Source organism: Cnephaeus nilssonii (assembly GCF_951640355.1).
Source record: "Cnephaeus nilssonii genome assembly, chromosome: 12".
Lineage (NCBI taxonomy): Eukaryota > Metazoa > Chordata > Mammalia > Chiroptera > Vespertilionidae > Cnephaeus > Cnephaeus nilssonii.
Window position 1 is genome coordinate 71,094,138 of NC_137083.1, and position 13,327 is coordinate 71,107,464.

General features: G+C 38.6%; 1 protein-coding gene across 1 annotated transcript in view; it reads right to left on the minus strand.

Moving 5' to 3' along the window:
• Nucleotides 1-13,327, minus strand: part of CFTR (CF transmembrane conductance regulator) — a 183,019-nt gene that overhangs the window by 50,825 nt on the left and 118,867 nt on the right. Inside the window, exons 19-21 of the mRNA XM_079785504.1 lie at nucleotides 7,943-8,093; nucleotides 5,490-5,717; nucleotides 3,117-3,217 (exon numbers count right to left, since the gene is read on the minus strand). Coding sequence (XP_079641630.1) covers nucleotides 3,117-3,217; nucleotides 5,490-5,717; nucleotides 7,943-8,093 — 480 coding nt within the window. The remainder of the gene's footprint in view (nucleotides 1-3,116; nucleotides 3,218-5,489; nucleotides 5,718-7,942; nucleotides 8,094-13,327) is intronic.

The following is a 13,327-nucleotide window of genomic DNA, read 5'->3' on the forward strand; positions in this document are numbered from 1 at the left end:
TGGTGAACACACAAAACAATATACAGATTATACAATTATATACCTGAAACCTATATAATTTATTAACCAATATTACCCCAATAAATTCAATGACAAGAAAAACAAGTAATTAATTAGGAAAGAGTAATAAAAAGGTTGTTGGCCAGTTTTGAGTGCTGATATTTGAGATATATAGTCCATCATAAATACAAAGTGGCTAGAACTAGTGATGAGGAAGTATTATCATCCAATTACCATTACTGGTTGAAAGCTAAGCCCCGGGGTAAAAGCAATGGATGAGCTATAAAAGAAAATTCTTATTGCCATTTTTAATAACTTCATAGTTCTGTTGACATTTGACTCTGTGTTCATGTCAAATTGGGAAATAAAATATTCTTTAAAAATCTAAAGAGTTTTTTTTTCTCAGTAGCCCAGCAGAAAACTAAAAGCATGCATCAAACAAAACACTGTGTTTACTGCATTTTAAACTGAGATCTGAATTCAGTTAACAAATCAGTAAGATAAAAATGAGAACATACTGAGTTTTTTACTTCAGAGGTCACAAAGACCTTTATTGTTAAGATCATTCAAATGTGAAACTTGAGGACATAGGTATCTCCCCTTGTATTGTGAACATATGCCAGGTGAAAATTTAAAAAAAAATTACTGTACAACTTTAGCAATTGCATGGGTGAAAGCAGTATGATGGGAATTAATACCTAAATAAATGCCCACTGAGGCTCCGGAAAGACCACTGTGTGATTTGACAAGGAAATGAAAACTAACACAATCACTTTGATAATCAAACTAAAGAACATGACTTTTTAAAAAATGAGATAAAATGCAAATATTGACACTTTTTTGGTTGTTAATTATCACCTAAGGATATTGTTTCAATTGATCTTTAGAGAAAAAGTGGAAGGGAGGGAGGGAGGGGAAAGAGACAGAGACAGAGAGAGAAACATAGATGTGAGAGAGACACATCGATTGGTTGCCCACAGCATGGCCCTAAAGCTGGGGATGGAACCTGAGACCCTTCAGTGCACAGGGCCAATGCTCTAACCACTGAGAAACTCTGGCAGGGGCCAAATATTGATACTTTTTATAGTCTGTATTAGAACCTAATTGTTCTTTGCAAATTTCTTTTTAAATTAGGAGATGAAAGACACAATGTCAAAACATAGGTCACAAAGCCCAGGATGCCATGTGAAAAACTAGAGAAGTAAAAATACCTTAAGGATACCTTAATGGAGATTGGACATACAGAATAGAACTGCAACAACAAAGGTTTTGGCATCAGTGTGTAGAGGTTGATACATTAAACCAAGACAATTGATATGGCAAAGAGAAAGGAATTGTGGATATTTAGGTTGAAGAGACATTTTAGAAAAAGAGGTGACATAATGAAATTTTTAATTATAAAGTCAAAGTTGTAGCAAGTTGGAACAAAGAATTAAATAAATTCAAGCACAATATTTATTTACTCTTCTGCTATTTTTTAACAGAAACATTTTAAAGTACATTTATAAGACCCAACCCTAAAAGCATGAAATCTAAGTGAGGAGATGAATGAGTAGCTAAAAAGAGCTGGCCAAACTCAAAAAAATAATGTTAAAGGAAAAGAGATAAACCGTACTATAAATCATGTTACGGTTAAATTACATTTTAATGAATTATTAAAATTCTTTGGTTAAATAAAACATTAAGATACATAGGCAAAAAAAGGACATTAGAAAGTTTGGGTTTTTTTCCCTTAGAGATTTTTTATAATGATATTTGTTCTGGCAGGAATTGATTATACAAATGTCACAGCTGAATGAATGTGTGTGGTTTGAGAACAAGTGAACTGCCTCAAGAATGGGAAAAGGAACTTGGACTGCAATAAAAGTAATTCTCAACATGGGTTTCTAGACCCTCCACCAATGCAGTAATGGATGACTGGTTTTAAATAGAGTACTCCAGATAGACTAAGAAAAGTTGATGATTAAGCTATCCAGACAAACTACACTGTCTGATTGAAAATTATGTATTTGTGTTTTTATAAACAAAAATGGGAAATCTGCCTTGCTTCATTTATCTCTCATTCTAGCAGGCACGGGATTCGTGACCCTAACACTGTGTAGCTCATAAACCTACTGCAGGCTCTGCATTCTAGGGAAATAAGACAAGAGAAACAACAAAACTAAAATATGATCTTTGCATACACCAATCAAGGATACAATTGTGTGGTAATACGGATCAAGTAAAAAGAGAGCAGGCAATGATAAACACTTAAAGATGAGAAAGGAGCTATGACTACACACTGGGAATTTTAATACTAAGAAAAGAATATAGTAAAAAAAAAAAGGTAATGACGATAAATTTGAAAACCCAAGATAGGTAAGAATTTCTTAAACACAATACCAAATGCACAAAACATAAAGGGAAAGACTAATAAATTTAACTTAAAAGCTTCTTTTCATCAGAAGACACCAAAAGACCAAGCACTGACTGGGGGACCATCTTTGAAATGTATAGAACTGATAACTGATCCAGAACTCATAAGCTCCAACAAATCAATGAAGTAAAAAGCCCAGTCTATTTGAAAAATAGGCAATCAATATGAACAAGCAATGAACAGAAGCAAAAACTCAAATGGCCAATTAATGTGTATTAAGCTGCCCTATCTCCTTAGTAATCACTTCACATCTGATTGCCAAAAAGTAAAAAGTCTGAAAATATCAAGAGTTGTATATCATAGGGATGGATCTATGAGAATCATTATACTCTAATGATGGGAACATAAATTGGTACAACAGACTTGAGAACAATTTAGCATCAACTAGTAAAGTTGAATGTGGCTTAATTCTATGACCCAGCGATACCACTCCCGTGTATCTACCCTGGAAAGATCCTGGACAAGGAGACTGTAAGAATGCTCACTGTGGCACTAGATCTCGGTTGTGGTTATCTATATGGAGGAAAGAAGAGCTATGGGTTTAGTAAGAGACACATAATGGTCTTCAATTTATCTGTAATGTTTTATGCCTTAATGTGGGGGGTTGGGGACCTAGTTGTCCCTTATGTGATTACCTACAATTGTTGGTTTGTCTGAATTTTTTCATAAAAACAATATTTTAAAAATAAGAATTACTTACCAAACTATCCACATCTATGCTGGAGTTTACAGCCCACTGCAGTGTACTCATGATATTCATGGCTAATGTTAGAATTATACCTACTGTTGCTTGTCCGTCACCTAAGGGGGAACAAAGATAGAAACAAACGTTATGTTATTCCTCGTGAACTCCTTTATTTATACCTCTCCATACATCATTTAAAGTTACATTTCAATTTTGTGCCAGTTTTAACCAACTTTCATATAAGTTTACCATCTATCACTAGTAATAATGCCCTGCATATAGTAAGTATTCAATCAGTGTTTTAAATCAAAGAAAGATTGAAGATTAGGAAAGAGTTGCCCTTTTTTCAATGCTTCAGATATTGAAGAGGCCGTAGGTGCTGGGCACATACCATGTTTATCTTTTCTACTGTTACTCTGTGAGTAACAATACCTTCAAAGACTGCAATGGACAATGGGGGGAAAAGCCCTGTGTCTCAATGAGATCCTCTACGACGAATTCAGATGCTGTTGGGAAGAAAGTGGGCTTACAGTCTCACAGGGAGTTCCGCAGTGCTGCCATTTGGAAAGAGAAGACTGCCATTTATCTTATAAAAAACAACTAGTTCACCCAGGAAGAACAAAACTTAAGTGTTTATAGAGTAAATAGATTTTCAGGGCTGGAGAGGACCACTAATTAAAATTCATAAATATTCAGTATTTATGACCATAAAAATGTTCCAATACAAATGTTCTTAAATTATTATAACTTCATGTTATCAAATCACAATTACAAGTAAGTCTTTGTGTCTATTATGCATGATAAACCTGTTATAGTGTTCTAAAAAAAACAGAAGAAATACTAGTAATTCATCCTATCATTATTAATTGAAATTTTTGCTTCCATAATTCCTCTAATAGAAGACAAACCAAAGACAGCAGTTATGTCCTCTTAGTACTAAACCCGTGGTCAGCAAACTGCGGCTCGCGAGCCACATGCGGCTCTTTGGCCCCTTGAGTGTGGCTCTTCCACAAAATACCACGGCCTGGGCGAGTCTATTTTGAAGAAGTGGCATTAGAAGAAGTTTAAAAAATTTGGCTCTCAAAAGAAATTTCAATCGTTGTACTGTTGATATTTGGCTCTGTTGACTAATGAGTTTGCCGACCACTGTACTAAACCATTTATTCTAAATAGGTCAGATGTGTTCAGAATTTCAACATATTAGCCATTCTGAAGATTAAGATGAGAGTAAGATAAAATTTAATAGCAGTAACAATAATAAGCAATGTAAAATTTATGGGTATTTATTATAGGCCAGGCGCTGTACTAAGTGTTATGCACAAATTATCACATTGAATACAACAAATCTATTGGATAGATACTACTATTACATGCCTCCTGCCTTAGGGCTCCACAGGGCACTCTTGTAACTCTCCAACAGGTGACCCATTTTGATTTGAGCATTATTCTGCTCTTACAACCAAACAATCCTTTGACCTTTGCTCTGAGTCTTTGTCCACTGTCACATACATATTTCAATACTTTATATAGCTCCGTGTTCAACTTCTTAAATTAGAAGAACTCACTTATCTAAATAGATTTTTACTTTTCTTATTATGAAATATTTTGTGGTTTTTTTACCCAAGATCTTAAAATTCAGCACATTTGTATTTGAAAAAAAAAAAAATGGCACTTTTACCTAGCATTTCACATCTGTGGCAGTTTTTGTCATGCAAAATTCTCATTAGGATAAATTTTACCGACTGGTGGTTAAAAGAACAAAACTTACCAGGGATGAGGCTTTTGTATGTGAGTGTGTGTAAATGCTGATGATTCTATTCTCGTATTCAGAGAGCTCTTTATTGGAGAGCTCTACTATTTTTTTAATTAGAGGCCTAGTAGACAAAATTCGTGCATTGGTAGGGTCCCTAGCGGCTGCTGGCTGCCAGCCAGGTACTACCTCCAGGCCCCCTCCCGCCCCCCCCCCCCCCAGGGCCTGCCACTGGCTGGTCCCGCCCCCTGGTCTAACTCTAAGGTCAAAGGGACAATTTGCATACTACCCTTTTATTATTTAGGATCCTTTACCAATATGAGAGTCCAGAGATGTGTTGTTTTTTACAATCACAGATTTGTTATCTGACTTGCTCTTTGTCTCAGTCTGTTAGACCACAAAGTTGGGATAATACTATAGACAGTTCTAATTCAAAGACATCATTGTTCAACAACAAAACAATAGAAATTCAAGGAAATAATTTGTTCAACAATAAGCTAATAAATGTTTTGATTAACAAATGCCCCCAAATTGGTTTAAAGATAGCTAAAACTTTTAAGCTAAAAAACGTAGCATTTTGTTGGTGGACAACATGTTAAATTAAATGTTTAGCTAACTACTAAACAACTTCATATTACCTGTTGTTAAAATGGAAATGAAGGTAACAGCAATGAAGAAGATGACAAAAATCATTTCTATTCTCATTTGGAACCAGCGCAGGGTTGACAGGTACAAGAACCAGTTGGCAGTATGTAAATTCAGAGCTTTGTGGAACAGTATTTCAAAGTAAGGCTGACGTCCAAAGGCACGAAGTGTCCATAGTCCTTTCAAGCTCGTAACCAGGTGAGTGAAAATTGGACTCCTGCCTGTGAAATATTCCCATAGAAAACAATGCAAATCATGTAAATGCACAATGCAAATTCTTACTACCATGTACCTGACAAAGATTAGCTTAAACGACAGCAAATGTCATTAGTTAGAATGGTTTCTATTCTGGTGCCAACGTGGAATAGATGAAATTTATAAATTTTCAATGTTACCCTCCTTTTGCAGTTGGCTACCATGGATGGGAACTTAATATAAAATCACTGCCATTATTTATTCATGTTTCTTGGCTACTTCTGGCCAGTTTTTCTGGCTAATCCTAAATTAATCACCATTGAGTGAAAATGGTTTTCTTTTAAAACAATTTATTCAAAGCCTTAAGGATGTTTAAAAGATTTAACTTAACAAATAACCTTCAATGCAGAAATGCACTTGAAATTTAGCCCCTGAAAATGCACCTGCACCAAGGCTGTTACCGAAAATGTGCTTCCCAAACAGCTCAAGCAATATTTGGGGCACAAAAAAGCAGACCTGAAGAGAGAAAAGAAGGGTGTCTTAAAAGAATCCAGAAGGAAGAATTTTGTGCAATATTGTTTAGAAACTCTGACAAACTTTTAGTAATAGTAGCACTATCATTTTTAAATTTAACTTATATAAGTAAATTATGAATGAATATCCTATATAACCCTAGTAAGACTCTATACAGTTGTTTTAAAACCAAAATGAGCCTGGCCGCTGTGGCTAAGTGGTTGAGCATTGGCCTTTGAACCAGGAGATCATGGTTTAATTCCTGGTCAGAACACATGCCTGTGTTTCTGGCTTCATCCCTAGTAAGGGACAAACAGGAGGCAGCCAATTAATGATTCTCTCTCATCATTGATATTTCTATCTCTCTCTCTCTCCTTCTCCCCCTCTGAAATCAATAAAAATATATTTTTAAAAAGTAATTAAAAAACCAAAATGAATTCACATACTCTTAATTAACAAAATCAATCTATGTGTACTTTGTAATTTACTGTTTCATTTTATATTCATACTATTGGCCCGGTGCACGAAATTCATGCACGGGGGGGAGGGGGGTCCCTCAGCCCAGCCTGCACCCTCTCCAATTGTGGACCCCTTGGGGGATGTCCAACTGCTGGATTAGGCCCGATCACTGTTGGACATCCCTTTCACAATCTGGGACCGCTGGCTCCTAACCGCTCACCTGCCTACCTGCCTGATCACCCCTAACTGCATCTGCCTGCCTGCCTGATTGCCCCTAACCCCTCTGCCTGCCTGCCTGATTGCCCCTAACTGCCTCTGCCTGCCTGCCTAATCTCTCCCCCAACTGCTCTCCCCTGCCAGCCTGATTTTGCCCCCAACTGCCTCTGCCTGCCTGATCACCCCTAACTGCCCTCCCCTGCTGGCCTGATCTCTCCCCCAACTGCCCTCCCCTGCTGGCCTGATCTTGCCCAGTCTTTGCCTCTCTTTGTTTTTCTCAGCAGTCCTCCAGGCCTCCCTGTCTCCCTCTTCCTCTTTCCCAGCTGGGCAGGGGTAGGGCCAGTGGGGGCCGCTCCACCCTCTGCCCACCCTCCCTTCCATCCAGGCCTCTCCAGGCCCAGTCTATTTTGTTTCCTCATTCTAAGAGAGGATCCGAGAGCGAGCTGGGAGGGAGGGAAAGAAAGGGAGAAAAGGCTGTGAGCTGGTGGGCACTATGTGTGTCTGTGTGCGTGTGCGGTTGTGAGTGAGTGTGAGTGCCGGCCCTGCCTCCCCCATTCCTGTCTCTGCTGCCACAAGTCCCAACCCACCAGAGCCTGCTGGTGCACAGCCTGGGCGTTAGGTCAAGCCTCCAGTCATTGTGGATGTGACGGACCCAGGATTTTTATATATTAGGATACTTTTAATCCTTACCCATGGATATATTGTTTTGTTTATTTTTTTTTTATTTGAGAGAGAGAGAAAGAGAAAACAACAACATCGATGTGAGAGAGAAACATTGATTGGCTGCCTCCTGTACATGCCCAGACTGGGATCAAACCTGCAACTTTGGTATGTACCCTGACCGGGAATCGAACTCATAAGCTTTTGGTATACAGGACAATGCTCCAACCAACTGAGCCACCCAGCCAGGGCTCTATCCATATAATTTTTAAAAGTCATTGTTATATAATGCAAAAGTTTACAAGCAGGAAAAAAATTTTTGAAACGTAGATTAATAATAGAGAATTATGAGTAGCTCTTGTGGACATTTTCTGAGGTGAGTGTTGCACATTCAGTGTCATACCTTCAGATTCCAGTTGCTTGAGTTGCTGGGAGGTGTGGAGAAAGTAGGCTCTCAATAAAATAAAAGCAGCGATCACTGGCACTGTTGCTAAGAGAATGTAGGGCTCTAAAACTGAGACCACTGCTACAGCTCCAATCACAATTAATACCAGCTGCAGGATCAAAGAAAGCACATTGGTGTGTAAATATTTTCATGTTGCAAAGTGGACAAGGTATGTATGTCAGCAGTATATTTCTAAATAGCTCTTCACACTCTGTTCCATTCTCAATAAAAGACAGGCATTTTCCTACTAGGACAGCTGTCATCTCAAAGTACTTTCTCATAAGGTTTCTTTGAATATTCAAAAATTGTTTAGGTTCCGCATAATAACATTTTGAAGTTTAGAAAGCATGGTGATCTTGGATCTCTTAATGTGCTAACTTCCCATACACAATACATTGGAAAGGGTGACTTTTTTTTTCCTAGACTGACCCACTTTTAAAATAAACTTTAATTATAAGATAATTTCCATATGAATGTGAAATTTTAGTATTTATTTTACTTAGACAATTTGTAAAAAATGGGCATTCATCTTGCAACCTTTTGAGTCAGAAAGATCTGGTTGAAATGTATTGTCATTTAAGCAAGCTACTTAACTTTTCTGAACCTAGTTTTCTCATGTTTAAGATTGAGAAAACAATTATACTTAATAACTAAATGTTACTCCCTTTATCCAAAATCTTGTTTCTGTTCCTTCAAACAATTGGAGATGACCTAGAGGCCCCCTGCCCCCCAAAAAAAGATTTTGGGGGTATGGCTAATTTAATTTGAAATTGGATAATTTTTTCTATCTCATATGTTATCAAAATAACTTTGTGTTTCGGTAAAGTCCATCCACTAAAGCTACAGCTTCACATTATTCACCAAAAATCTGGAGCCCTGTTGGCAGTCTCAGAAATAACCTAACCACATTGGTGTTCTTCAGGATCAATTAAAGGCTTAAATTCTGTATTTCCACATGACAAATCCACACATTTAAAAAAACACACACAAGTCTGCTAACATTTATTCCACAATAATGCTTTTGAATAAAGTATAAACTGTTATAACAAGGGCTATAAAATAAACCTATGATAATATTCATATGATAATCAATGAGCCAGTTCTCCACCAATTTCCATGGCTGACATGTGCATTACCCAGATAATGAAGTGGAATACAGAAAATTTTGGTAGATGTGAGCAGGATGTGGGTGTAGCTAAAATCTGCATAAATCTTCTTTGAGTAGGTTATTTTCATCTAAAACTTATACTCATGTCTCCATGATACTTTTCTAGGGAAAATACCTGCACATCTAGAGGCATCAAATTCTGCAATAATAGCCCTCCACTCATTCAACAAATATCCAGAAAAATCTTTACTGCCAGACACTGAACGAGGTACATATGATGGCTCAATAATCTCAGGAAAGTCTTCCTGTTCCATTCTGCCCCAACAAGTGCCACCAGCACAGTGAGAAAGCCCCTGATGCCCTATTACTACATGACAAGATTTTATCAATGGGAAACCATAGTTTTATAATGAAGGATTCTTTCCCCAGAAATAGGATGTTTTGGGAAGAAAAGAGAAAAATTCTGATGTAAGGATGATTAACTAGGGAATATGACAATTTAAATGGGCAATCATATTAAAGAGCAGTGCGTCTGAAGGACAAATGCTGATACATTTGTAGCATGGAAACATTCAGCTACTCCATCAGAATCAGGGTCTTTTGTTTGCCGTTGACAACTATAAATGCACTGTGTCCATTTGATTTCTGACATATTTCCCACATATCTGGGTAGTCAACTAACCAAGATATCACACTGGGTTAGAGAAGAATGGAGAAGGTAGGTACAACTGGAAGTGATGAAACATTCACAAGATAGATTTCCAGCAATTAAAATAATCCAGAATAGAGCCCAAACTGAGAAATAAATGAAAAATAAGCCTAAGTATTGAGGAAAATAGTTATATTTGCTCCATAAGAGTCCACCCTTAGGCACTGAAGTTAGAATTTAATAATTTAGCATTATGTGCAAAATTGAAGGCACTGATTTAATATAATTGATATTCGGATTACACAATGAATCCTTAAATTTTGTCCTATTTTAATTCACAATGGGTAAGAAACAAGTCTTTTTGGACTGGGTTTATTAGTGAGAGGAACACAAAATAGGTAAACAGAGGGACTTCAGGACAAGATAAAAATTTGAGCACAGACTTCTAAATCCCATTCATTCTTACCCAAATCCTACACTTTGTCAGATGAAAAATTCAACAGACTATAAAACCTGCAAGGCACCATTCATTCATGCTCTTAGGAAGTAGGCAGCACATTTTTAACTACCCAAAGCATCCCTGACACCGACAGTCACACAGCATCACCTGGAACTGGATCTGATAAGGATAAAGGGTCACTTTGAAATCAGTAATTAATTAATTAATAGGTAAATAAATGAATAAATATTAATTTAAAACCATGCATAAACACCAGATTTGGAATTCATAAATGATGGTCCTTGAGAATTTTTAGTAAGGATTTAATGGAATTAATAGAATGAGTAGGGGAAAAAATGTGAAAGACACAGTAGAGATCAAAGTAGCAGGACTCAGTGTGTAATCCTAATATATAAAAAGCCAGGGGCCGTCACGACTGAAACAACCGGACCGATGACCGAACAGCAGGCTGCATGGGGCAACCAGGCCGGCAGGGGGGTGAGTGAGGGACAACCAAACAACTGAACAGCAGGCTGCATGAGCCGACCAGGCTGGCAGGGGGGTTAATGAGGAATGACCAAACCACTTAACAGCAGGCTGCTTGGGGTGACAAGGCTGGCAGGGGGGTTAGTGAGGGACGACCAAATGACTGAACAGCAGGCTGCGTGGGGCAAGCAGGCTGGCGGGGGGGGGGGGGGGGGGCGGGCAGTGAGGGATGAACAAATGACTGAACAGCAGGCTGTGTGGGGTGACCAGGCTGGCAGGGGGGCAGATAGGGGTGATCAGGCTGGCAGGGGGGGGGCAGTTAGGAGCCAGCGATCCTGGATTGTGAGAGGAGTGTCTGACTGCCGGTTTAGGTCCAATCCCCGAGATCAGGCCTAAACTGGCAGTCAGACATCCCCCAAGGGGTCCTGAATTGGAGAAGGTTCAGGCTGGGCTGAGGGGACCTGCCCCCCCTTGCATGAATTTCATGCACCAGGCCTCTAGTCTTATATAATAAAAGCCTAATATGCTAAGTATCCAGTAGACCAGTCAGCCATTCAACCAATCAAAGCATAATATGCTAATGATATGCTAAGGCCACTCAAATGCTCGCTGTGATGTGCACTGACCACCAGGGGGCAGAGAGTCGACCAGTCAACCAGTTGCTATGATGTGCACTGACCACCAGGGGGCAGTCAACCAGTCGTTATGACATGCACTGATCACCAGGGGACAGACACTACAACCAGTAGGTTAGCTTGCTGCTGGGGTCCGGCCCAATCAGGACTGAACGAGACGGACCAGACACACCCTGGAGCCCTCTCTCAGTCCCTCCCTGGCTGGCCAACCTTGCGCGTCACTCCCTGGCCCCAATTGTGTACCAGTGGGGTCCCTCTGCCTGGCCTGTGCCCTCTCGCAATATGGGACCCCTCAGTGGATGTCGGAGAGCTGGTTTCAGCCCGATCCCGCAGGCCAGGCAGAGGGACCCCACGGGTGCATGAATTCATGCATGAGGCCTCTAGTTGTATAAAAGAGAGAAGAAATAAAAAAAGACCTAAAGGTTTTGAGGCTGAGAAGAGAAGATTTTGGTAGTTTAAAATGTGTAGCCTTCTGTTTCATTAAAAAAAAAAAAAAAAAATCATTCACCCAAACAGAGATAAGTAGGAGCTAGAATACAGTTTCTCTCTGTTTGGCTCCAAATTGCCATCTATGGTCCACTTCCATTGTACCAATCTGAAGCAGATAACTTTAGTAGTAAAGGTTTACCTTCCTCCTTTTACAGGTTAGAAAGCTCAGACCCTTAGAGATTAAGTATCTTGTTAAGGTAAAATAAATAGTCGTATCTTCAGACTAGAATCTGGATCTTCATTTTTGTTATATGATATTCCAATCCAGAAAGCAAGATTGCCAGAACATTATCAAATGTTAGAAAATAGAGTAAAGAGAAATTAATTTTTAAAGGAAATTTATAGGTATGCTTTCTTTGTACAAAAATTTGTTCCTGAAATGTGTCTGGAATTAAATTAATCAGAACATAATTAAATATAACCCAGGAGCTCTAGCAGGTTTGGTTCAGTGGATAGAGCATCACCTTGTGGACTGAAGGGTCCCTGGTTCAACTCGGGTCAAGGGCACATGCCTGGATTGCAGGCTCGATCCCAGTAGGGGGCGTGCAAGAGGCAGCTGATCAATGATTGTCACTCATCATTGATGTTTCTATCTCTCTTTCCCTCTCCCTTTCTGTCTAAAATCAATAAAAGTATTTGAGGAGCTCACAATTTAAAGAGCCCCAGCGATAATTTTTTTAAATAAAATTGAAATTAATCAGATTTTTACTATATTTGATTGTCATATATTATGCTTCCTTATTGTAGACCTTTCTAGAAATAAAACAGGGAAATTAAAAGAGCCCTGCCCAAACCCTTGTGAAACAAGAACTAAAGACTCCCAACAACAGAAATTAAGCAGAAACTATTCAAATTGCCAAAGAGAAAGCATTTGAGAGTCATCCCTGTGTCAAAAATTGTTAATTTATAAAATGAATATTTAAAAATTAATCTCCCAGAAGGACTTATGAAGTGAGCCTTATATTGATTCAGAAAATACTCAGTAGACTACAAAAGTAGGAAAAAAAAACTATCATGAATCCTTTGCAATCATGTCAAAATATCCATGTTCCAGTTTGTACCTGATTTCACAATATTACATTTGGGACCAGTCATTTACACTCCTGAAACAATGAACAATGTCCATCATTAAAGAAAGACAGAGGAAACACTCCTTCAAATGCACAAACTCAAAGCACCAGTTAAAGAATTCTAGCAGCCACTGTTGAGTTATATCCCTCAACAGTGCAACTGAAGGAAATCCAAAAAGTTAAAGTTCACTTAGAACAGTTAATGCATTTGATCTGCCCATCATTTTAGATGAGGCAAACTGGCAATCTGGTTTTTCTGCACTTGCCAATGTTGGTTGTGTATATACACAAATGTGGTAGCCCATATTTTGTTGTATGGGTTCTCTCAAATAACGTATCATTATTGAGGGGTAGGGGAGCGTGAAAGTGGGTGGGAGGAGAGAATGACTCATGGCAAGATAGGATGCATCTTGTTCCAACTGTCTCACCAAGGAGATCATGGAGACTGTGGCATTTGCTCTCTGGGA